Here is a 26,451-nt window from a genome sequence, read left to right on the forward strand (position 1 = left end):
ATCAGAATTCATAAGCTTGCTTTCCAATTATCTGTTAGTTATTTAACCATTTTGGGGATGGTTCTTTTTAGAATCAAGATTTGTTTGCTACATCACAAAATAAAGAATTTGATCCCCTGGGTCCCCTGCCGCCTGGTTGGGGTAAGTCACATGGATTTTTTTTTTTAATTAAATTCAGTCATTTTAACAATTACGTATTTATGAATGGATGATAAACCTTGCTCTTGCTTGAGTGGATATCTGAGAAGCTTTTTGGGTGTCTTTGTTTAATTTGGAGTGCCAAATAGGCATTAAATTCCCCAAATGTTCTAAGTTACTCTTATAAAATTTAAAAGTATTTTGCCCACTCAGCATAAGAAGGACTGGATTATGATACCTAGGAAAATCTGGATGGACCTCTAGAGCATTATGCTTAGTGAAAAAAATTCATTTCAAAAGATTATGTTCTAAATATGATTCAACTTACATAACATTCTTAAAATGACAAAACTATAGAGATGAGAAATAGATTAGTAGTTGCCAGGAGATAGCCACTGACTGGTAGGTGGTTCCAAATACAGGAGTTAACATGAGTGGTTCTTACATAGTGGTGGAATAGTTCTGTCCCTTGACTATGGTGGTGATCATACAGATCTGTACATGGAATAAAAGTGTATAGAACTATATATTACAGAAATGAATTCAAACTTTAAAAATTAATAAAGACTGAGTTAAGTTTATAGTCAACAGTAATGTATCAGTGTCAGTTTCCTGATTTTGATACTCTGCTATCATTGATGACATAAGATGTCATCATTGGGGTAAACTGATTGACGGGTATGTGAGATTCTTGAACACTTTTTGCTTCATACTATAATACTTATTTCAAAATAGAAAGCTTTAAAGATGATTTTGATCATATTTGTGCTTTTAAAACACAGTTCAGAGGTTGATAGAGTCAATGTTATCTGAAAGAACAGTGGAAGGGGGAATGTGGTAGGGTACTGACTGTGTCCTGCACCGTGGAGTACCTGAGTAAGCTCTGTTATCAAGTACCTTAGTTATTAAACCTTTGTTATTAGACTTTAAGATGAGCCTGCCCTACCAGATTATATCATATGTGTTATATAAGTCATAGAGCTATAGTACATTTCTAGAATAAACATGACAATATAGAAACAGTTCTGCATGGAAGAGAAAGACTATATATCAATAGAAAGTGGAAAACAGCAGAGTAGAACCATTTATGGAACCAGTTGAAGTTCTATCTTCAAGAGCTGCAGATATTTCAGAAAGTAATAATTCTAGGTAGTCTTGTTGGGAAACACCAGTTTGATAGATTGCTCTAGCATTGTTTTAGGAATGGAGGGGAAAAAATTGATGTCAAGGTCACATGAATCTGGGCAATAAATGAAATTGGCTGTTTAAGCCTGCCTTTGAGTTACGGCTCAGCTGATAAAGAGTCCACCTGCAATACGGGAGACCTGGGTTCAATCCCTGGGTTGGGAAGATCCCCTGGAGGAGGGAAAGGCTACCCACTCCAGTATTCTGGCCTAGAGAATTCTATGGAACTGTATAGTCCATGGGGTCGCAAAGAGTCGGACTGAGCGACTTTCACTTACCACAGAATACACAGAAGAACTGTGCAAAAAAGGTCTTAATGACCCAGATAACCATGATGGTGTGACCATACACCTAAAGCTGGACATCCTAGACTGTGAAGTCAAGTGGGCCTTAGGAGGCATTACTACCAACAAAGCTAGTGGACGTGATGGAATTCTAGCTGAGCTATTTCAAATCCTAAAAGATGGTGCTGTTAAAGTGCTGCACTCACTATATCAGCAAATTTGGACCACTGCACTGGAAAAGGTCAATGAAGGGCAATGCCAAAGAATGTTCAAAGTACCACACCATTGCATTCATTTTGTGTGTAAGAAGGTCATGTTCAAAATCCTTCAAGCTAGCCTTCAACATCATGTGAACCAAGAACTTCGAGATGTACAAGCTGGATTTAGAAAAGGCAGATAAACCAGAGATCAAATTGCCAACATCCATTGGATCATAGAAAAAGCAAGAAATTCCAGAAAAGCATTTACTTCTGCTTCACTGACTACACTAAATAAAGCCTTTGACTGTGTGGATCACAACAAACTGTGGAAAATTCTTCAAGAGATAGGAATATCAGACCACCTCACCTGCCTCCTGAGAAACCTGTATGCAGGTCAAGAAGCAATAATTAGAACTGGACATGAAAACAACAAACTGGTTGAAAATTGGGAAAGGAATCTGTAAAGACTGTATATTGTCACCCTGCTTATTTAACTTATATTCAGAGTACATCATGTGAACAGGCTGGATGAAGCTCAAGCTAGAATCAAGATTGCCAGGAGAAGTACCAATAACCTCAGATATACAGATGACACTACCCTAATGGCAGAAAGGGAGAGGAATTGAAGAGCCTCTTGAAAGTGAAAGAGTGAGTGAAAAAGCTGGTTTTAAACTCAGCATTCAGAAAACTAAGATCATGGCATCTGGTCCCATCACTTCATGGCAAGTAGATGGGAAAAAATGGAAACAGTGACAGACTTTATTTTCTTGGTTTCCAAAATCACTACAGATGGTGACTGCAGCCATGAAATTAAAAGACATTTGCTCCTTGGAAGAAAAGCTATGACCAACCTAGACTGCCTATTAAAAAGCAGAGACGTCATTTTGCTGACAAAGGTCCATGTAGTCAAAGCAATGGTTTTTCCAGTAGTCATGTATGGATGTGAGTGTTGGACCATAAAGAAGGCTGAGTGCCAAGGAATTGATGCTTTCAAATTGGTGCTGGAGAAGACTCTTGAGAGTCCCTTGGACAGCAAGGAGATCAAACCAGTCCTAAAGGATATCAACTCTGAATATTTGTTGGAAGGACTTTGCTGAAGCTGAAGCTCCAGTACTTTGGCCACCTGTTGTGAAGAGCTGACTCATTGGAAAAGACCCTGATGCTGAGAAAGATTGAGGGTAGGAGGAGAAGGAAGGCAATAGAGGATGAGATGACTGGATGTCATCATTGAGTCAATGAACAAGTTTGGGCAGACTCAGGGAGATAGTAAAGGACAGGGAAGCCTGGCATGCTGCAGTCCATGCGGTTGCAGAGAGTCAGACACGACTGAGCAGCTGAACAACAATTGCCCTTTAAGTAATTTATCCTTAACATTCCTGTGAATCAGAGATAAAAAATGCAATAGTTCATAGTTATAACTATTATTGTTACTAGCTTATAAAACAAAAGGAAGGCATATGAAAGTGGTGAAGGTCTTTATTCACCAGTGTCTGATAGTTTGGTGTAAGGGGTCTTTTGGCTCTGTGGGACCTTATAATGGACAGTGTATGATTGTTATGAAGTACTTTAGAAAAAAATGTTCTTAGACATACCGAACTAGAGCTGTTTGGTTGCATTCCCTGACATGAATGGTCTTCTCAGCTTTATTTCAGGAGTTGTTTTACATTCATGTTACAGAAGAGAAGCTGTTGGACTGAAACATCTGTAGGTTGTATATTAATCCTCTTGATTGTATTGCAGAAAAACCTTGACCTGATTGGCTTTTGTTAGAAACACAAACTAGTTTGTACCTTCTCTAGGGTAGCTGTTAAGAAAAATTGTTTCATGTTCATAGAAGCATGAATTGCAGTCTGTGTTGCCTTTATTTGAAAAGCCTTTCCTGCAGAGCTAGTCCTTGTTTCAGTGTTTATCATTATATCATCAGGATCTTTCTCATTTTTATTTTAGCCAGCAACACCTCCCTAAAATACTGCCTCTAGAGACCCAATCCCTCCTTATGTATGTTATCAGAATTTTTCCTTGGTTATTTTACGTTCTGCTTATTGTTAGGTTTCATGCTCCTGAAGTTGAGGTGCAGCCCCTCCCCCTTCTTAAATGAGTTCATGATCGTCCTTTTATTTAGACTGAGCACTGCTTTATTTGTGAACTGAACTCTGCTTTTGGGGCATATGCTTTATTTGTGGAACCAGGGATGGCTCTGATATTAAATGAGAAGCACCTGATAGACCCTCATCATTGATCCAGGAAATAAAATCCCAGTTTATAGCCTATGTTGATGTTCTGAAATTGTCAGCATTATTTTTGTGATGCCATGTATTTTTAAATCCCACTTCCTCACCCTTTTAGACTTTTGTACGCTTGGACTAGACATTACTATCTTAGAAGCTGACAGTGAAGAATTTATAACACATGGAAACTATAGAGGCTGGAGAACAAAGAATGCTTTTGGTTCAACAATATAGTCTAATAGGGCTTTTTATAGCTGGTTTACCCATCAAGTACAAAGCTGTCTTCTCATTTTCAGAGTTCCTATGAAAGAATACATAGAACATCAGGAATCTTCTGTTGTTCAGTGCCTTATTCATCAGGTCAGGAAATGGTTTGATGTGTATTCAGGTTTGGTGTTCAGTCATTTCAGAATTGTTTACCATGTGATTTTTCAACAAAGTAAGAAATCAGCTCTGTAATCACAGCACATCTCATTAAGCACATGAGCCTTCAGTTTGCAAGTTTGAGGTCCCATCTTTGAAGTTTTGGTCTTTACAGCCTATTCCAAGAAATGCTGGTATCAGCACTATATACTTAGAACAAACATAGAAATAAGTTTTCTTTTTTTTTCCCTGGGTAAAACCATTTTGTTAACCTACCTAAGCACTTCATTTTGTTTTCTGATTTGAGGTACAACCATTAAACATGGTTCACAAGAAAATACAGTGACTATTCAACTACCATTATAGGAGTTTAAAACCTCACTCTTGTTCATACAATACTTTTTATGACTTTATACAACTGTACAGTCTATTTAAGCTAAGTTTAAGTTTATTGCTAACTAAAAGACCAACATCAAAGACCTATAGTTTTATAACAACAGAAGAATAACTACGTTAGGAATACACTACTTTAAAAACCACTTGACTAGTGATTTGTATGGTTTCCTTATTCTTTTAAGTTTTCTATCCACTTTATCTTACCTCGTTAGCTTTTGATGGAGTTTTGTTTTTGTTTTGAAATGTTTTTAAGCTTTTATTTAGAAAGCCTACCTAGTAAAGTCACAGAACTACAAATGTGTGAGGTGTAATCTAAGTGCACAAACTAAATATTTAAAATGTCAAAAAAGTATTATTCAAATTTTTCATTGAAAAGAGAAATTGTTTGGATAAGACATTTAAAAATGATAAAAACCAAAGCACGCCCAAAAAAAGTTTTGGAATAAGACAAAACTACTCCAAAGCCTTAAATCTGTTTATCTGAAAAGAAAAAAATGGGAAATCTCCATGCCATCCCTAGCTTCATGCCACCATTCAATAAACAATGACTATGGGTAAGATGAGGGTGTCCTTAGCTGAGGTTAGTAACTCACCAGGGTTCTCAGACCTCAGACCCCTAGGAGAACCCAGGCAGTGACTCTGTTCATGTTAGGTTTTTGAGAGAATCTCTGGCCCTGAAATCTGAACTTATATGGCAGTTAATAGATAAATATATACTCAGCTAGGCACTTATGATGTTAATTTTAGATTACAAAAGTTACTTAAGATTGTTGGTGTATAAGAAATTTATAAATTCTGTAAGTGTATTTAAAGATTTAAATTTAAACTATCTGGAACATTGACTTACTTTTTTATTTATTATGTAGCTAGCTATAGTACTGTGGATGCTTCTTTTTGCCTCAGAGACAGTTCTTAAAGTTGGTTACATGTTTCCACACTCTAGGTGTCATGACCAGCAAAGCCATTGTTACTATCTAGGGTGTTTCACAAGATGCAGAGTCCATTTTCTGTATTTAAGCTGTGTCACAAGATGCAGAGTCCATTTCTTATATTTTATATATTCCAGAAGTTTTGTTTCCGTTTTAGGCTAGCTGGTAGAGAAAGTAGCAGAGCTGTCAGGAGCAGATTCATGATACTCACCAATATATCCCTTCTTTCCCAGCACCAGCCTTACCCCCACCTTCCACCCCCTACCCCAGTATCATCACTGCTTCTTGAGATCATGGATTCAGTGCTGGAGAGAAGTTCAAAGTTACCAAACACTACCTTGACAAGGCTATATAATTTAGCCTAAGACTCATTCTGCAATATCTTGCTTAAAGAAAAGTCCAGAAGTTTTACTTAAGTGTTGTTTGGCAAATAGACATGAACTTTCAAACCATAGGAATAAAAATTGGTTTTCTCACCATGGAGTTAAGCTTAATTTTTTTTTTAATGTCTAATTTTAAGGTAACCATGCTTTTTAAAAAGTGGGAATCCATTTTATAATATTGATTACTTAAGTGTTCATTTTGAGACATCTTGGCCAAATTTAAAAGATTTAGACACTGGAAGAGACCTATCTTTTAATAATTAATTTGTAATGGAGCAGAGAAAACAGTAATTCAAAACAGCAGAACTAATGTTAATATTAAAATTTCAAAGCTACTTGGTTATTAAAAGAAAATTACATCTACGCATCTTCTAAACTTAGTGAGAAAACTCAGAGAAGCAGAACAATTGTGTAGAATGGGTATAAGAGAACTAGGGGAATCCTAAAACAAGATGAAGGTGGGGAAACACACTGCTTCAGATACAGATACAGTAAATTAAAGAGTTGAGCCCTGCTGCCCAACTCTGTTGTAAAACGTTACTGTAGATATTTAGGATAGGAAACTGGTTGTTTTAAGAAACAGGATGTATTTTGAAATAGTGTCTTCTCTAGTTAAGTAATACCTAGCGTATAGCAAAGAAACAGGTTTCCCTGGTGACTCAGATGGTAAAGAATTCACCCGCAATGCAGAAGACCCAGGTTTGATCCCTGGGTCAGGAGAAGGGAATAGCTACCCTCTTAAGTATTTTTGCCTGGAGAATGCTATGGACAGAGGAGCTTGGCGGGCTATAGTCCATGGGGTCACAAAAAGTCAGACACAACTCAGTGACTCAGCACATAACAAAGAAGCAGTTAAGTTACATACCCCCATTATATTTTCAGAAGTGAGATGGTACAATATGAAAAAAAAAATCTCTGAATGGAGATGTCAGTTTCCATCCTGCATCAGCTAGAGTCTAGCTACTACTTAATTCTGAGATTAGGGGCAGATCATTTAGCCTATCTGAAAATCCTTATCTTTAAGATAAATTAAAACTACCTACTCTGTGGGACTGTTAAGGTTAATATAAGGTCATGTATGCAAATTTAAAACAGTTAATTATTCTTGCTGTTGATTAGGTTGAACAGAAAGATTCTGTGGGCAGGATATTGTGAATTATATGTGTTTAGTTTCTAGGATATAACGACATTTGTATAACTTGAGTAAGTATGTAGATTTAGTAGCGAAAGAATAAATTAAAGCTTTTAAAGTTATGATTTAAAAACCACAAAATCAACAGTGCAGTGAAAAATAGCAAAATCAGCTCATCTTAATTTGAGGAAGAAGACTATGCCAACTCGATAACACTTTGCCTTTTTTTTTTTCTTTCTGTTTTAAAGAGAAGAGAACGGACAGCAATGGTAGAGTATATTTTGTCAACCACAACACTCGTATTACACAATGGGAAGACCCCAGAAATCAAGGGTAAGAACTCGTAGTTATTAGTATACAGATAACCTCTTAAAGATTATACCATATTTCCAACTCATTTATGAAAAAGATCAGACTTACATATTCTTTCCCCAAAGGTCTTAATCACCCACATATTTTAGAAAGAGAAAAAAATATACTGTTACATCCCCCCCCCAAAATTACCTGTTTGTTATAAGACCAGCTTACTAATTCTAAAGCAGGGTTTTGCAAGCTGAGATCTCTCAGTAGAATTCAGGGTGTCTATGACTTAGAGGGGGGAAAGACATGTTCGTGTGTGCAGGACCAAGGTCCAAACCTTTACCTGAAACTGAGTGTTCTTTCCATTATGATTGTAGGTCACATCTATAGTAGAATTAACAATCCTAGGACTTTGCCACCAGTAGAAATCCCAGATATTTTTACATACCATTCTGCAGTTGTTGCAGATATTTCAAAATATTGTTTACATACATCATTACAAGAACTTGCTGGTTAATGTGTCACTAAAGGGATACATTATTACAAGCTTGTCTTTTTAATATTTACTATGTATGTAGAATTGTCTTTGTGACGTTGGGATACTGTATTAGTTTGCTAGAGCAGCTTTAACAGTACTACATATGGAGTGACTTGAACAACAGAAATTTGTCTTATACATAGAAACATAAGATTTTATATCATTTTATGCTGCTTTAAAATCTTACGTTTTTAAAAGAAATATTTATATAGGCACACCAACTGGTGGGGCTTCCCAGGTGGTACTAGTGGTAAAGAATCTGCCTAAAATATAGGAGACGTAAGAAACACTGGCTCTATCCCTGGGTCAGGAATACCCTCTGGAGGAGGGCACTGCAACCCACTCTAGTATTCTTGCCTGGAGGACCCTGGTGGGCTGCAGTCTGTGGGGTCACAAGCAGTTGGACATGACCGAAGTGACTTAGCACGCAAGATATTAGCAACAAGCGGGGAGGTCTCCAGGGGTACTTTCACTTGAGACTGACTACAAATTTAGGGCATCTCCCCAACGACTTTCAGGTTTAATACCTCACTAGAGAGACTTGAACTCATTGAAACCTTTTATACTCACAGCCACATTTGTTACTGGTAAAGGATATAAATTAGAACAATAGAAGGAAGAGATGTTTAGGGCAGAGCCTGAGAAGGGTTCCAGATACCCAGAATTGATGTGGAATATAGTATGTGTTGAATATTACCAACCAGGGAATCTCACCTTTCTAGTACCAGAGTATTTTATTGGGGCTCCATCATGTACTGCCTGCAAAGCTAACCTTCAGTTTCCAGCTCTTCCCCAAAGATGGGCTAATACTTTTTAGTGTCTAGTTTATTCCAGAGGTCAGAGCTAATAATGGCATATATCCCAAAGCCTCCTTTATAAACCACCTGATTGGCGGTCTGATGTTTGAAGACCCTAAGCTTCAAAGGGGCTTCAAAGTATCTTCAGAGATACTCTTGACAGGCAGGATATTCCAGAGGCGTAGAGATCTTTTCCCAGTAGCTGAGGGCAGAGGTCTGATCTCTATTTGGGTGTGATTAAATCTTCACGTCTCACATAGGTCAGAGTTTTAAGAACCTCTATTTTAAAGGTATGCTTTAAATTTAAAATCTATTTCTGGGTACCAGCAGATCACATTTTATATATTTATAGTATTTAACTTTAAATATTTGGGGGACTTCCCTGGTGGTCCAGTGGATAGAATCCATCTGCCAGTGCCAGGGGACATGGGTTCAGTCCCTGGTCTGGGAAGATCCCACATGATGCAGAGCAGCTAAGTTTGTGCACCAGAACTATTGAAACCTGTGTGCCTAGAGCCCGTGTTCCACAGTAACAGAAGCCACCAGAACAAGAGGCCTTTAGACCGCAACTAGAGAATAGCTCCCGCTCAACACAGTTAGAGAAAGCCCATGTGCAGCAACAGAGAGCAGCCTAAATAAATACAGTACTTAACTTTCAACTTTAAAAATATGTATTTTCAGTTTCTTAAAAAGTAATAATTAAGAATTTCATAGGTAACATTTTTAATTTTAAAATTCTATCACTAAGGATAGACTAGACCACATCACCTTTCTCTAATTTGCTATCATTTTTCATTCCCCCTTGAACCTTTTAAAGTTTCAGAGTGGAAATAAGAATCATATTTTTACAAATAATACCAATGAGCCAGTTCTATCCAATTTGTTTTCAAGTCAACTTATTACTGATGCTGTCTTGCAAATATGATTACAACAAATGAGAAGTGTTATCTTCTTAAAAGTTTTAGATAGTCTGTCTGACGTTTGCATGTAGTTCTGTGAATACAGTTAAATGTTAACTTTTTGGTGTGGTTCACAAAATATTGTTGTAGGCGGTGATTCTAAGCCTTTTGTTCTTCTGAAGTAAACTTGTGGAAAGTGACACCCCTGTCAGCAATAGTGCTCTCTAAAACAATGAGATTAAATGCTACCAACCCCTCCTTTTCTTCCTTTCTGATGTGAACTTGAACATTTCCATTGTTCCATCATCTCACCAAACCCACCAGATGAGAAAATTGAAACTGGAGAATAGACAAAAATGAATTGGAAAATATGAATAAAACTTGAAACGTTGAAGTTTAAAGAGCTTAAGCAAGATCTTAAGACAGGTATTAAGTAAGTGGGTAGGCATACTCCCTTAGAAAGATTTGAGTTGCCTTAACAGGAATAATAGAGATTCTGGACAAGGGAAAAGTCTTCACTTGGAGGTTTGGCAGAATGTCTTGGGAAATGGTGAGTAGCCGTCTACTACACAGGGCTCATGGAAGGGACTTGAGATAGAATGCAGAGGTAAAACTGAAATGGAGCATAGAGGGTGCAGCATAGGGGCCAAGTGAGGGCCAAAGGGAGGAGTTTAGATCTTGTATTTGGTTAGTGATGAATAATGATACCACTTTAGAAGAGAATAGATTTGTTCAGATCTCTGTTTTGGTATTCTGTCAGCAATATGAAATGAGTCAAGGACCAGAGTGAGACTCAAAGCAGGAAAACCTTTCAAGTGGCAATTTTGAAAGTTTAAAAGATAAATAGAGCCAGAGTAAGGAAATCAACCCTAAATATGCATTAGAAGGACTGAAGGCGGCAGAGGATGAGATGGTTAGATAGCATCACCAACCCAGTGGATATGAGTTAGCAAACTCTGGGAGATAGTAAAAGACAGGGAAGCCTGGTGTGCTACAGTCCATGGGGTTGCAGAGTCAGACACAGCTTAGCAACTAAACAACAGAACCACAACAAGGATGGTACTAGGGATTGAAAGCTGTGACGAATGAACATGAAAGTTGTAAGGCAGAGTTGGTGGAGCTTGGTTACCCTGAGATGTTTAGGCAGGTAGATAATCCAGGCAGCGTAGATGAGAGAAGACTGGTTGATAGATCTGTTCACGTGTTTAACATGCCTGTAGGATTTTAGTAAACCGCTGGAAAATGCTAGACTAACTGGTTTTCTAGAAGATGCCTACTGCATTTATGGGTATGTTTAGTTTCTGTACTTGGCAAACAAGGAACTCTTAAACATTTTTTATTATATATTTTTCTGTTTTATATAGTCAATTAAATGAAAAGCCCTTACCTGAAGGCTGGGAAATGAGATTCACGGTAGACGGAATTCCGTATTTTGTGGACCACAATAGAAGAACAACCACCTATATAGATCCCCGCACCGGAAAATCTGCCTTGTAAGTTTTCTAAATGTTTTGATTAAAAGTAAAACTGATTCCTAAGATTTTGATGTAAAGATATCAATTGCTGAAAAATGCAGTTCTTACTACTTTTATCTGTTAACACAGCACTAAATGAAAGTGTTTAGAAATTATCAATACAGTACTGCTCACCAATTAATACCTGATTTCTGATATCCGCTTTCTTTCATTTCTATCACCTTTTAACTTGAAGGCTCCTTTATTTTTCTTTTTCATTTTTGAAAAGTAACTATGTTTGTTTAATGTGTTTTGTTTGGGTTTTTTGTGTGTGTGTGGTCAAATAGACATAACAAAGTTGAACATTTTAGGTGTACATCTTAGTGGCATTAAGTACACTAATTGTTGTGCAACCATCACCACCGTCCATCTCTAATACTTTTTTTTATCATCCTGTACTGATATTCTGTACTCAGTAAAGTCTTCAATCTTGTTCTCCCCCAGTCCCTGATAAATACCATTCTACCTTCTGTCCCTGTGATTTGACTAATCATATAATTTGTCCTTTGGAACTGGCTTCTTTCACTTAGCATCATGTTCCCAAGGTTCATCCATGTTTTAGCTCTTATCGGAATTTCATTCCTTTTTGCTGTTGCTAAGTCACTTCAGTTGTGTCCGACTCTGTGCAGTCCCAGAGACAGCAGCCCACCAGGCTCCCCTGTCCCTGGGATTCTCCAGGCAAGAACACTGGAGTGGGTTGCCATTGCCTTCTCCAATGCATGAAAGTGAAATTGAAGTCACTCAGTCGTGTCTGACTCATAGCGACCCCATGGACTGCAGCCCACCAGGCTCCTCTGTCCATGGGATTTGCCAGGCAAGAGTACTGGAGTGGGTTGCCATTGCTTTCTTCGTCATTCCTTTTTAAGGCTGAATAATAATCCATTTTATGTATTACTGTATTTCGTGTATACACGTGGCTCATGGACATTTGAGTTATTTCCACCTTTTGGCTATTGTGAATGATACTGTGAACATGAGTGTACAAATATCTCTTTAAGTCCTTGCTTTCAGTTCTTTTGTGTATATACTCAGAATTGTTGAATCAAATGATAATTCTGTGGTTTTTTGAGGCATTGCCAGACTTTTCCACAGTGGGCATACTGTTCTAAGGTTCTTACTGGTAGAGCAGATGGGGTTCCAGGTTTTCCACATCAGTGCCAACCGTTGTTACTCTGTGTGTATGTGTGGTGGTGGTGTTCAGTTGCTAAGTCGTGTCCAACTCTGCGACCCCATAGACTGCAGCATGACAGGCTTCCCTGTCCTTCACCATCTCCTGGAGTTTGCTCACATCCATGTCCATTGAATCTGTGATGCTGTCTAACCATCTCATCCTCTCCCACCTTCTTTGCCTTCAATCTTTCCCAGCATCAGGGTCTTTTCCAGTGAATCGGCTCTTTATATCAGGTGGCCGAAGTATTGGAACTTCAGCTTCAGCCCTTCCAGTGAATATTTAGGGTTGATTTTCTTTAGGATTGACTGGTTTGACCTCCTTGCTGTTCAAGGGACTCTCAAGAGTCTTCTCCAGCACGATTTGAAAGCATCAGTTCTTTGCTGCTCAGCCTTCTTTATGGTCCAACTCTCACATCTGTACATGGTGTGTATAATGCCATCCTAGTTAGTATGAAGTGGTATCTCATCGTATGATACCATAATCAGCCAAAAACCGTATATGAAAATTATTGAGTAATATTTTTATGAACATAGATGTAAGCATCTTTACCAAAATAATGGCAAATTAAGTCCAGCGAAATACAGGAGGGATATTACACTATCGTCATGTGGAGTCCCTCCTCCCTATGCAAGATTGATTGAATTTTGTATATTAAACAAATTTATTTGTTTATTTGTATATTAAACCAATTTAATTCAGCACATTAAAGATTAAAGGAGAAAAAGCAATGTACAGAGTATACAAAATACAGTGCTAGTTTACTATAAACTTTCAGCTGCCTTAGAAACTTTCTTATCTGAAAAACAGTATCTGTATAAGATTAATGGCAAAATACCTCTTACGATCAGGAATAGGACAAGTATTTCTTCTGTCACTACTTCCAAATTCAACATTGTGTTGGTAGTCCTGTGAGATGTGAAAGAAATAAAATTGAAAGGAAAGAAGTAAAACTCTTTTCACGCAGATCACAGGTAACACAATTGTCTGTATAAAAATCATATGGAATCTAGGAAAACTACTAGAACTAGCAAGTGAATTTAAGTGTTGCCAGATACAAAGTCAATATATAAAATCAATTGTATTTCTACATTAAACATTAAGAAAATGAAGTTAACAGTAGCTCAGGGAAAAAGCAAATAATCTTGTGGTGTGAAGTCCAGGCCGTTTGAAAGCCCACAGTGTCATCAGTGATCTGAGCTTCTTTCTTTCTGTCCTGCCATGCCAGACTATCATCTCTATGAGAGTCACCTAATAGTTTGTGATAGCTGCTTGAAGCTTCAGCTGTCATAGTCCCACTCCAAGCTGGGATATGGAAGAAGAACAAATTGGAAAGGGGGAAGAAAATCCCTTTCCAGCTATCCCAGCTCTCTTTAAAAGAGCCTTCCTTCCTGGAAGTCCTATTCAATAGCACTTCCACTTAAGATCACTAGCCATAGTTAAGTCACACAGCCACACTGGGAAGTGTTTTTATCCTAGGTAGCAGTCTGCCCAAGTAAATCTCAAGATTCTATTAAGGAGAAAGGGGAGTGAATTTGGGAATAGATGCCCTTCTCGGACAAAACCTCCTTTACCTAGCCCTGTTATATTTGGCTGAATAGAAGAGAGAATCTCAGAAACAGCGGCTTTAAAAAGATCAAAGTGTATTTCTGTTTTCTTCTTTAAAAGTAGTCATGGGGAATATTTCATTTTTAAGGTGGTTTTAGGAGTATGTTGTACTGGGACATTTTTGTATTTAACTACTAAGTACTTAGGGAGTGTGATATTGTGTTTTCCTTCAGTATTTTATCTTACAATCAGATTTATGTCATATTAACATTCTTCCTCAGAGACAATGGACCCCAGATAGCCTATGTACGGGACTTCAAGGCAAAGGTTCAATATTTCCGTTTCTGGTGTCAGGTTAGTACCAGTACTGTATTTCTGTACTCCTTTTATTATGTTGCTTACACAATCAGTGATTGTAGAATTAATTAACGTATGGACAAACAGGTAAAATATGGAAGGGTTAGAATTTTTCTATTTTTAGATTCAAGAAATAGATTTATCACTTAGATAATTTATGACTTCTCTTGTCCAGAAGAATAAATTTGAAACCATTTCAATAAGGAAGCCTTGCTGCTCATTTCAGTACTCATTATTTTCAAGTTGGAGAAATCTTCAAATGAGTTACAACGTTTTCTGGTGTTTAAATTGTAACCAGCTCCTTTTGTATCTAGCATTTGATATGACTTTAATAGATCCATATGTATGTGTCACTTTGATAGATACATTATTACACATATGTGATTATATTCAGAATATTTTTAACAGACATTATCAGTTATTTTTAATATAAATGTTTAGTGAATTAGTGGTTTCTTTATGGGTTCTCAGTAAAATTAATGCACTAGTCCAAGTGTGACTGTTTTTTAATGAATATTTTTAAACTTCAAACTCTTATAATTAATTGGGCCCATGTAACCCAAAACAATTTGAATTAGCTTTTTGAAAATTTAGATCTCTCCTGGTAGCTCAGATGGTAAAGTGTCTGCCTACAATGCGGGAGACCCAGGTTCGATCCCTGGGTTGGGAAGATCCCCTGGAGAAGGAAATTTGAAAATTTAAGTAAAAATTTGACTCATTAAGTAATCACTGGTGTGTACAACATCTTGCTTTCTTCTGTTTTTTATATATCAGATGATCTGTAGTTAGCATGAATACTCACAAATGTACGGTTAAACATTATTAAATAAAAATTCATATTCATAGTCTACTTGTTACTATAAATGAAAAAAAGTAAGTAAAACTTTATTCTTTTGGTTTTTTGATAGGCCATTTTAATGGTGAGAGTTGACTTAAGACATTCTTATATTTCAGCAACTGGCCATGCCACAGCACATAAAGATTACAGTGACAAGAAAAACATTGTTTGAGGATTCCTTTCAGCAGGTACTGTTTTATTCACTTAATGGTTTGCCCCCTGGCTTCTAACCCAAAACCTTTTGGTGCTGGCAGTTTAATCTGAACTCTGCAATTTTTTGAGATGAAGTCCTTGAATTTTTTAAGTCTAATTTCATCATCAGATTCCTTAGTATTTAAAATTTAGGAAAATACAGATAGCTTTGTGTGTGTGTGTTTTGTGTATGTGTATGTTCTGTGCTTTTGAAATGTCATATTAATTTAATACTAGTTTCATGTTTCCATTTTTAAACTCAGTATTTGATTTGAAATAGATATTTAAGTAAGAAAATAGGTAGATAAATGTCTACCAAAGTTCCATATGAACAAAGTTCATATGAACATTGTTGGCTCCAGATAGAGAAAGAGAGGGAGAATTTATATTTATACTTCTGTATTACTTGCATTTTTACAATAAGCATATTTATTCTTATAATTTTAAGAGTTTGTTTATGTAGTAAAAAGTGTAATTGGTCATTGATGACAGTATCTAAAAATAATGTTCTCAGGAGTAGTCTCAAATGTTTTAGTTGTCCTTAGAACCTGAGTTAATTTACTGCTTGGTCTATTTTACAACTTTGTTTACCAACCAATGCAGTTAAGTATTAAGTGATTGGGCTTCCCTGGTAGTTCAGCCCGTAAAGAATCTACCTGCAATACAGGAGTCTCAGGAGACATGGGTTCGAATCCTGGGTTGGAAAGATCTCCTGGAGGAGAGCATGGCAACCCACTTGAGAATTCTTGCCTTGAGAATTCCTGCCTTGAGAATCCCATGGACAGAGAAGCTTGGCAGGCTACAGTCCATAGGGTTGCAAAGAGTTGGACATGACTGAAGCAACCTGAGTACGCACTCAAACATTAAGTGATTGTTGTATGAAAAATATCTTAATATGAAAACTTCCAGTTCATTCTTGTTTTATGGACAGATGTGGATGTGATTCTTTATTATCAAACCTTTATGATAATTTTGGTAGCTACAGCATCACGAAGTGCCAAACTGCATGCAAACAGAAAAAAGACTGAGATAGTTGACAATGGCTGTCTGCTTACTTTCAGAAACAATTATATTCTTTACTTACGGAACCTCAGTTATTAACATTGAAGGGAAATGCCGGTTGGCATCCTGCTAAGCAGGAGCAGATAGTTTTTTAGGAACAGAGCTTGACTAAGGCCACTTTAGGGAATTATGAGTCCTTCTCTTGGTCTGATGTAAGCAAAGCTCCAAGGCCATTCTCTGTCCCACTGTTGCCTGTTTCTTCTTTTCATATTCATAACCAGTATGTAGTCACTGAGTGGTCAATCCCTGGTGAGCCAGTTTCTTGGAGCATGACTTGATGATAGCAGTGCTGAAAAGATGCAGACATGAGTAAATGTCCCTTTAGCATTTGACACGTGGAGACTTTTGCAGAATGACAGACCAGGTGGTGCTAAAACAGTTTTTAAAAATTCTTACCCTAGATTGTACACCCATCCAATAAATGTGAAATAACTTAAAAATGTGTTTGGAAGAGTGACATATAACAAAATTAACATCAGATTTTCTTCATAATGTTTGGATAAAGTTGTTTAAGGTGGTGTGTTTTTTGACACAGCAGAACTGTTTATGGGGGAAATGGCAGGAGAAACATTTTTTTTCCTTCATCTTGTGTGCTGGGTGTGCTAAGTCACTTCAGTCATGTCTGACTCTTTGCGACCCTGCCAGGCTTCGCTGCCCATGGGATTCTCCAGGCAAGAATACTAGAGTGGGTTTCCATGCCTTCCTCAAGGGGATATTCCCTACCCAGGGGTTGAACCTGTGTCTCTTACATCTCCTGCATTGGTAGTCGGGTTCTTTACCACTAGCACCATCTGCAAAGCCCTCCTTCATATTAGACATTTGTTAAAGGGTATTATTTAAAGGGGAACAGCAAACAAGATCAGGGACTATCCTACGGTTTGGGGAGCAGCCACAGGGACAAAGAATAACCAGAAGGAACAAGAAATGAACAAGATAATTTTAACTTATATCTCATTTCCATTGGTATATTTCTAGCCTGTAGTATTTGTAGAACATTTGTCATAAGCATCAAATTATTTGTTTCATGTGGGATATGAATTCATGAAAGTATAGAAACTGAGAGATCCTTAGAATAAGCAGGTCACTTCCTGGGCCTCTCTAGATATTTAAATTTGATTGTTCATTCTTAAAATTGTTCATTGTCCCTTCATAAAATAGAATCATTGTATGGACTTTCTTCTCTCCATGTCATTTTTTTCCCCTAAGAGTAATGTTTGTAATCTACATGCCCAATTTTGGGTAAGTATTTAAATACTTTTAAAAAGGAAGAACCTGACTGACCTCTCCACTGTCGCTCAGTAATGGCACTGTCCTAAAAATATGAAGATGATCATATTAACTACTGTAGTAGAGTACAAACTTTGAGCAGTTTTTCCAGTTTTCCACTGAGAATGAGTTTCCAAGGTAACTGTTCTGTCACAGCCACTGTTTTTCATTTCCAAGTTAGCCAATTAGCTATTATGTGTACCTTTTGGGTATAAAATAAACTGAAACCTGGCCCAAACCAAATAAGGACCTAACCTCTGATCGTGGTCACAGTTACTCTGCTCTAAGCAATTGAGAAGAGGAATTTTGTCAGTGGTAGGATCATTTAAAAGAAAATTATATATAAAGTATACAGAAATATAGATATGTGTAATTTATAAAATATTATGAAACTTTATTTTCTGTATGTGTGAAATTGACCAAACTACAAACACTATTCTATGTCCTGAGGAATTTCAGTTACTTATACTGAAGGAGATTTCTAACCCGGAAGTAAGTGATTAAGGTGTTTCTACTTTTACCAATTCTTATACCTTTATTTTTTGGTAGATAATGAGCTTCAGTCCTCAAGATCTGCGAAGACGTTTGTGGGTGATTTTTCCAGGAGAAGAAGGTTTAGATTATGGAGGTGTAGCAAGGTAGTGATAATATGAATACTCAGAACTTAGTTCCTTTCCTCCAAAGGTATCATTACACTTTGCTTGCAAGTATTTTCTCAATTTGCTATTTCAGGAAAATGAAATATAGCAAATTTTTGTACCTTTATTAAATGTTGCAGTTATAAAACTTCAAAAACCATTAATTCAATACTTCTCTCTCTAAGGTACTGCTAGTTGATTTCACCCACATCACTCATTTATTCATCAGGATAATTCTGTGAGAGAATTTTCCAGGTAATAATGAGGTATAGAGAGTCACCAGAGACACATAACTAAGTTGTAGAGCCTGGATGTAAGTTTCACATCTTCGAACTAGAAGCCAGTGTTCAGTTGACTGCATCATATCTGTTCCGTAAAACATACAAGGCCCTAGAGTGTTCAGGTCACGTTCCCCAACACATACTCTTGATAGAAATAATAGTCATTCAGTTCCCAACTGAGTTTAAAATATATATATATCTGTTTTGAGAGTATAGAAGGCTATGTAAAATAGGACTTGAAATTTTAAATTCTCTTTTCTTAATGTTGAAGCTTCTAATCAAACCCTGGAAGACGGACTCAAGCAGCAAGTTGCTTTGCTTATTCCATAACGATATATTATACAGGGTTAAAAATTTGCATATCAGTGGCCTTACAAAAAGCCAAGGATTTTGAAGTCAAGATTGCGTTTGAATCCTTTTTCTGTACTTAGTAGTATGACTTGGGGCAACTACCTTCATCTGTATAATAAGAGTGATCATAACTGCTTCTCTGGGATTGCTGTATAGAAATATAGTTTATTAATACCCTACTTCAGACCCTGAGTCTTTGTGGAGTCACTAACTGGTCACTGCATTTTAGTTGTTTTTACTTAGGTTTTGTTTCAAAGTTCATATTTCAAAATGTATGAAGTAATCACAGGTAAATAAAAATATGAGTAGAAACATTTAATTTTGTTTAAAGATAATTCAGGAGGAGGGTAATCATCCATTCCTAGCTACAAAATTAACTAGTAGTATTAAGTATAAGCAGGATTACCAGCAGAGGCCATAAATCAACAAAAAAAGAAATCTTGGGCATGAACTGATAAATTGCCCCAGATTCACTCTGCCTACTGTTCTGCCAGATCCTCACCCCTGTTACATAGTAACTATAATCTTACGTTAGTGTTGGTTGATACTTTCACAGCATTTGAATTAGAGCTTCTCAGTGTATTTTTCTAATGAATGAATAGCTTGAATTAAGTGTTTTATTGCCTCTGTGATATTGGAAGTTTTTTCATATTTAAGAGAGCGGTAGCACTTAATGAGCATCACTGAGGGGCTTGGACATGAATGGAATAATGTTAGACTTGTTTCAGCTACTCTAACCACATGGGTCAACAGTGAAATTTAAACCTGCCTATGTTGAGTATTTCACTGATTCTAAGACTAAAGTTTTCATATTTTAACATCTCTGAAACTGAGATGTGTATTACAGTTGGAAATTTTTTTTAGTGGTTCATCAAATAATGTTGTCTTTAAAGTCAACGATGTCTTAGATTCTTTGAAATAAGCAATGTGTAAATATCTTTGCAAAATAGATGGTGGTTTGTACAGAAGCTGTAAAAATCAGTGTGAGACTAGAGAAATATCACCACGTGAGGAGTATAGATTCCTGAGAGCTTTATAGCACTTCTCTTTGATTTATTGGTAAGGTTACTTACAAGATTTTTCACCCTAAATTTTCTTTTGGTTTCAGAGAATGGTTCTTTCTTTTGTCACATGAGGTGTTGAACCCAATGTATTGCCTGTTTGAATATGCAGGGAAGGATAACTACTGCTTGCAGATAAACCCCGCTTCTTACATCAATCCAGATCACCTGAAATATTTTCGTTTTATTGGCAGGTTTATTGCTATGGTAAGTGCAAGTGGAGAGCTGTGTTTACTTTGCTAATTCAGCAATACTAAATAAAGCATTGTGCCTTTAACTTTCTCGTTTGAAATTTTCTCATCACTGACATGTCTTAAGATTGGGTTCTTATATCTTCCCTTTTCCTAGAAATATTCCATAATAGATTGTATGATGGGGAGTTTGTTTTATTTGTCTTTTAACTGAAGAACTCATCTTAACATTCTGAAGTACTGACTGTTATAAAATTATGGATTGTTTTCTTCTTGCATAGGCTCTGTTCCATGGGAAATTCATAGACACAGGTTTTTCTTTGCCATTCTATAAGCGTATCTTGAATAAACCAGTTGGACTGAAGGATTTAGAATCGATTGATCCAGAATTTTACAATTCTCTCATCTGGGTTAAGTAAGTTTGTTTCCTTTTAATTATCAAAATATAATCTATATGTTTTCTTTTTAAAAAAGTATTTCTTTGGCTTTGCTGGGTCTCAGTTGTGACACACGGGATCTTTGGTCTTCTTTGGGGCATGCGGGATCTTTTAGTTGCAGCATGTGGGATCTAGTTCCCCGGACCAGGGATTGAACCTGGGCCCTCTCCATTGAAGTCTTAGCCACTGGACCACCAGGGAAGTCTCTAGTCTGTATGCTTTCATTATAGTGTTGGCAATGTATTCAGACTGTAAGCATGTAATTGGTTTACTGAATTTACATGATTTACGTTATATCTGTCTCATTATTCAGTATGATTGATTATTTTTATAGAAATATACCCAAAAATGTTAGGCAAAATATGACTGTTAGAGCATCATATTCCAGCTTTGTTATTCTGATGTTACAGTTTAACAATAATTGTTGAAGAACATATTGCTTCCCAGGTGGCTCAGTGGTAAAGAATCCACCTGCCTATGCAGGAAGACAAGGATTTGACCCCTGAGTTGGGAAGATCCCCTGGAGAATGAATTGGCACCCAACTCCAGTATTCTTGCCTGGAGAATCCCATGGATAGAGGAGACTGGCAGGCTGTAATCCATGATGTCGCAGAAGAGTTGGACAAGACTTAGTGACTAAAACATTAATTACTGAAGAACATAGTCCTTTAGTTTTAAAAAAGAACCTTAAATGATTAAATTAGTGTAACAGTGTTACTTTCATTTGGGCAGAGAGAACAATATTGAGGAGTGTGGTTTGGAAATGTATTTCTCCGTTGATAAAGAAATCTTAGGTGAAATCAAGAGTCATGATTTGAAACCCAATGGTGGCAATATTCTTGTAACAGAAGAAAATAAAGAGGAATATATCAGGTAAGAGAGAATGCTCTTTTTGGCATGGTTTTTAGCCTTTCTGTTGGACTATATATGTACTAGTATACAGTATTTCAAAAAGTATTATTTGTCTTTATACTAATTATTATCAGACCTGATTGTATGTTATTAAGGACACAATTCACCACTTCCTATCTTGTAAGTACATTGAGAGGAACAAATACTATAGGAGACATTGCTTTATCTCGTTATAATCATGGAACTGGAATCTGATGATAGTTAATTTGAGACTTGATGTTTGGGAAGCATTCAGTTATGTAGAAATAGAGCAAAAGTTCTTGGAAGCAATGTACAGGATGGAAAGCACAAGTCACAGATGGTGAATAGAGTTGCCATAGTGTGTGGTTCCGTCAGGAAGCTCAGGATTAGTAGCCCCTTTGCCATGTCCTGTACTTCAGAAGTCAAGGAAAATGAACCTTTACACAATGTGGTGGCTAGTAAGTTACGATAATCCTTATAACAGTTAGAACTATAGCCCAGTGGTAGATATAGAAGCCAGGTGACAAGAAATTAAGGACTAAGTTCAATAGACAGTATAAATTTCTTTGTAACAAGTCTGACAGTAAAGCACGTGAAAGGTAGGATGGATTCTTGAGGAGGCAGCAGGGTAGAGGGACTACCATGAAGGTTAATTCAAACTGTAAGCCTTCCAAAGAATTAGTCTAGTGGATGTTGACGAGTTTCATCTCCCCTTTATGGTATTTTTCAGTGTAACCAGAAATATGAAGATTTATAAAGTAATAGAAAAAAAATTTGAACAGATAGACCTTTCAGTTTTTCTCCAGAAGTGAAAGTTTGAAGGGTAGAAGCAGTGTTGGCTCACCCTTTTAAATACCAGTTCTGTAACTACTATGCCGTCTAACATCATGGCATTGAAAACAATCTCAATTTTATATGCAGATGTTTTTGTGGGGAATATTGAAAGATCAGGTAAAATTTTTAAGTAAAATGATTTTCTTAGTGTATTCTCTTATGCTTTGCTTTCATACTTTTAGTCTCGAGTTATTAGTTCACTCACATATTCTCAGCAACAGTTCTGTCAGATATGGGTGAGATTTCATATAACTGCTGCTGCTTGAATTCCTGCTTCTGGATCTCTTGCCTGTTTTTCTACTTTTCAAATATTAAAATATCCTCTCCAGCTTTCTTGTGATTAATATTTGCATGACATATCTTCCTCTATGCTTTATTTTCAATCCTTTGTCTTTCTGTTTAAAGTATGTTTCTTATAAGCAGAATATTCTTAGGTCTTCTTATTTTTATCCAGTCTGATAATCTATTTTTAATTGCAATTAGTACATTTAAGTTGAATGTTGTTACTGACATGATTGGACTTAAGTTTGCCACCTTGCTATTTGTTTCTTCTTTTTCCCAATTTCTTTTGTTCCTCCTTTCCTGCCGTCCTTTGTATTAATAATTTCTAGTTTTCTTTTCGTATATCTTTGGTGTTTTTCTTCACTATACCTCTTTAATTTTTTAATGATTGTTCTAATGAAAATATACATCCTTAACTTACCACTTTTAATTAATTTTATACTGCTATATTCATATATGTAACATTGTACTAATATACTAATATAAGAGGCTCATAATAGTATAATTTTATCTCACTTCAGCCATTTGTGCTATTTTTATCATTGTCTTTCTGATGTTTATAACCCCGTAATACTATTTTCTTGCTTTAAGAAATCAATATATTTTAAAAGAAATTAAGGAATAGTAGTCTTTTATATTTACTCACATTACCATTTCTAGTTTTCTTCATTTCTTTCTGCAGTTACATTTTTTTTTCACCTGGGATCATTTCCCTTCAGCTTTAAAAACTTCCTTCACCATTTCTGTTAATGTGTGCTTGCTGGCAGTGAATTGTCTCAGCTTTTATCCGAAAATACTTGTATGTCACCTTCAATATTTGAAGGATATTTTCACTCGATTTAGAATTCTAGGTTTGTAGTTTTGTGTTTTTTTTAGCACTTTCTTTCAATGCTGTTATTCCATTATTGGCTTCTGTTTTTGTTGATGTGAGCCATTGTTTTTATTTTCTGGATGAAGTATATGCTTTCTTCTCTGGCTTTTAAAAGATTTTGTTTTTTAAGCATTTTTATTCTGATGTATCTAATTGTGATTGCTTTTATATTTATCCTTTCTGGCATTTTGTAAGCTTCTTGTGATTGATGCCATGTTAGCAGTTACGGAAAATTTTTGTTCTTTCTATAAATGTTCCTTTTCCTTTGGTTCCTTCTTTCATACTTCAGAGACTTCAGTTACATGTATATTTAACCTTTGATATTATCCCAGGTGGTGTTTGTATTTTTTTCATTTTCTCTGTGATTCAGTTTGGGCCATTTTGATTGATTTGTCTTTGAATACAGTGCTCTTAAACTCATCCAATTAAATTTTCATTTCAGATATTCTTAAATTTCCATTTGGTTCTTTCAAGAGTTTCTGTGTTGAGAATCTTCATCTCTTCATACAGTTTGTCCATCTTGTCCTCTAAATTATTTAACACATTTTACTAGTTTTTTTAAAGTATTTACTAACTTAAACATTTGAGCTATCAGTTTTCCCAGTTATTATTTATGGACTTTTTTCTCTTTTGAGTCACATTTTTCAGCTTCTTTGCACATGCAGTCATTTTTTCATTATGGATAATACATGGTAGAGACTCTGAATTCTTTTTTTTTTCTTTGAAGTATATTGAGTTTTGTTTTGACAAAAAGTTAAGGACAGATCACATTCATTTTGTGGATGCTTGCTAGAGCTCCTGTATTTCCATTTTGCTTTTAATCCTAAAACATATTCTTTATTCCTTAGAATATGGTTCCATAGTCCTTACAGTGGAAAGCCCAGGTATTTTCCATATAACTTGTGAGAATTAAATTTAAATTCTGTCTCTACAGCACTAGGTGACTACCAAAATTTCTGATTGGGTCTTTGACTCTCCAGTTGTTTACTGGACAGGGTTCCCTGGCATCTCATCATTTTGCACATGTGTATTTAGGAGTCAGTTAAGGATTTGAAGTGTATTTGAAGTACAGATTTCAGAACACCCTCTGTCTTTTTTCTTTCAGGGATTTTTCTGTAGCTGCTTTGGCAGCTTTAAGCTGTTAACCTTATATCTCCACAGCCCAGTGATACCGTTGCTTTTAATTTGAGTTTCATTTTCCTGTGCTCTTTGTAAACTGGTCAGTGCCCTCAGAGGAAAAGTGTAGTAAATGTGGCTCTGCTCCAGAGTGCCAGCCTCCTTCAAGAATCTTGTCCCCACCAGTTTCTGCCTGCCTTTGGTTTCTCTCTGATGCCTTCAGACATTTGATATCTATAATTTGCCCAGTGTTTGTAATTATAATCACCAGGGAGATTAGTCCAATACAACCAACATTGCTATTTTCCAAAATTTCAGAGTTTAATAAACTTTAGAACTTGTGTTGTCTGAAATTGTCATCAAGTAATCAAATACCTAAAATATGTTTGTTTGCTCATTAAAATCATTCTGTAACAAAGCAGAAAGTTTTTTATTTGGTGTAATTTTGACTGTTCATATTGATATGTGTCTTTGTAGATGAAAATTTGAAGAAAATTGAATCTGATACAGTCAGTATGTCCAAAAATTTGAGTCAATCAGTAGAAATTGAGCATTGAATATTTGATGTAAAGGAATTATTGTTACCTTTTTTGTGTGATGATAGAAATATAGTTTGTTTTTTAAAAAAAGACTAATAGAAATATATACTCAAATACTTGTTTCAGATGAAATTACATGCTGTCTAGGGTATGGATAGAAGCATAATGAAATAAGATTGGTATTGTCTTGAAGCTGAGATATCTGTACATAGGGTTCATTTATTTTACTCATATGTATTTGACACTCTTCATAATAAAGTTTTTAAAAATTATTTTTATACTCAAAATTTAAAGGTAAAATCTAAACTTCCTCATCATCTTTTTTTATAATTATTTACCAGAATGGTAGCTGAATGGAGATTGTCTCGTGGTGTTGAAGAACAGACGCAAGCTTTCTTTGAGGGCTTTAATGAAATTCTTCCCCAGCAGTATTTACAGTACTTCGATGCAAAGGAATTAGAGGTAATGAGTTCTCCTTTCCTCTGAAGCATGCTGGTAAATAATGCTTTCACGTATCTGTTTTCAACTCACTTCACTATCTTTCCAATGGCAGTAATATTTTTTTGTTCTGGCAGTATGTTTCTGAAGAATCCCCAGTAGTTAAAAGTCTATAATTTATCCAAAAATATAAAATTTTGCCAAAGATATTAGAACCTCTGCCCAGTGAGGAACTTATTCACCTGAATATGTGTATATATGATACCAAACATGGAAACTCAACTTTTATAAGTAATATAGCTAAAATTTTGATGAAATTCTTGACACACACATTTTTAGCTAAAGCCTCCTGATTAATTTTTGAAAATCGTTTAATATTAGTCTTATCTATGTCTAGTATTTTTATATAGGTTGTACATTTACCTAAAGAAACTATTTGTCTTTTTTATCCCTAAAGGTTCTTTTATGTGGGATGCAAGAGATTGATTTGAATGATTGGCAAAGACATGCCATCTACCGTCACTATACCAGGACAAGTAAACAAATCATGTGGTTTTGGCAGGTTTGTCTCAGTTTCTTTCTTTTGGAAGATAAACCATAACTTTGTAGAAAATGCTTACCACATATGGAAATGAGTCATAGAATAAAATGTACCAGTATGTTCAGGGTCCTCATTCCATTCTATGCATTGTAATAAGTGAATACAGCATTCTTTGACTATTGCCAAGTAAGCAACACACGCCTTGCACCTTCGCCTAGAGAATAAGATAACACCAGATAATAACATTCCCCTGTATTTGATCTAAATGCTTTGAGGATTGT

The 26,451-nt window shown here is 36.0% G+C and overlaps 1 protein-coding gene across 4 annotated transcripts in view; it reads left to right on the forward strand.

The window, feature by feature from the left end:
• ITCH (itchy E3 ubiquitin protein ligase) overlaps window positions 1-26,451 on the forward strand; it is a 99,946-nt gene that overhangs the window by 62,036 nt on the left and 11,459 nt on the right. For all 4 annotated transcript variants that reach the window (XM_059892506.1, XM_010811429.4, NM_001082428.2 and 1 more), the window contains 11 exon segments: window positions 72-141; window positions 7,487-7,571; window positions 11,137-11,265; window positions 14,284-14,356; window positions 15,314-15,385; window positions 18,267-18,355; window positions 20,096-20,255; window positions 20,521-20,654; window positions 21,409-21,549; window positions 25,533-25,653; window positions 26,087-26,191. In XM_059892506.1, coding sequence (XP_059748489.1) covers window positions 72-141; window positions 7,487-7,571; window positions 11,137-11,265; window positions 14,284-14,356; window positions 15,314-15,385; window positions 18,267-18,355; window positions 20,096-20,255; window positions 20,521-20,654; window positions 21,409-21,549; window positions 25,533-25,653; window positions 26,087-26,191 — 1,179 coding nt within the window.

Source organism: Bos taurus, chromosome 13 (genome assembly GCF_002263795.3).
Source record: "Bos taurus isolate L1 Dominette 01449 registration number 42190680 breed Hereford chromosome 13, ARS-UCD2.0, whole genome shotgun sequence".
Lineage (NCBI taxonomy): Eukaryota > Metazoa > Chordata > Mammalia > Artiodactyla > Bovidae > Bos > Bos taurus.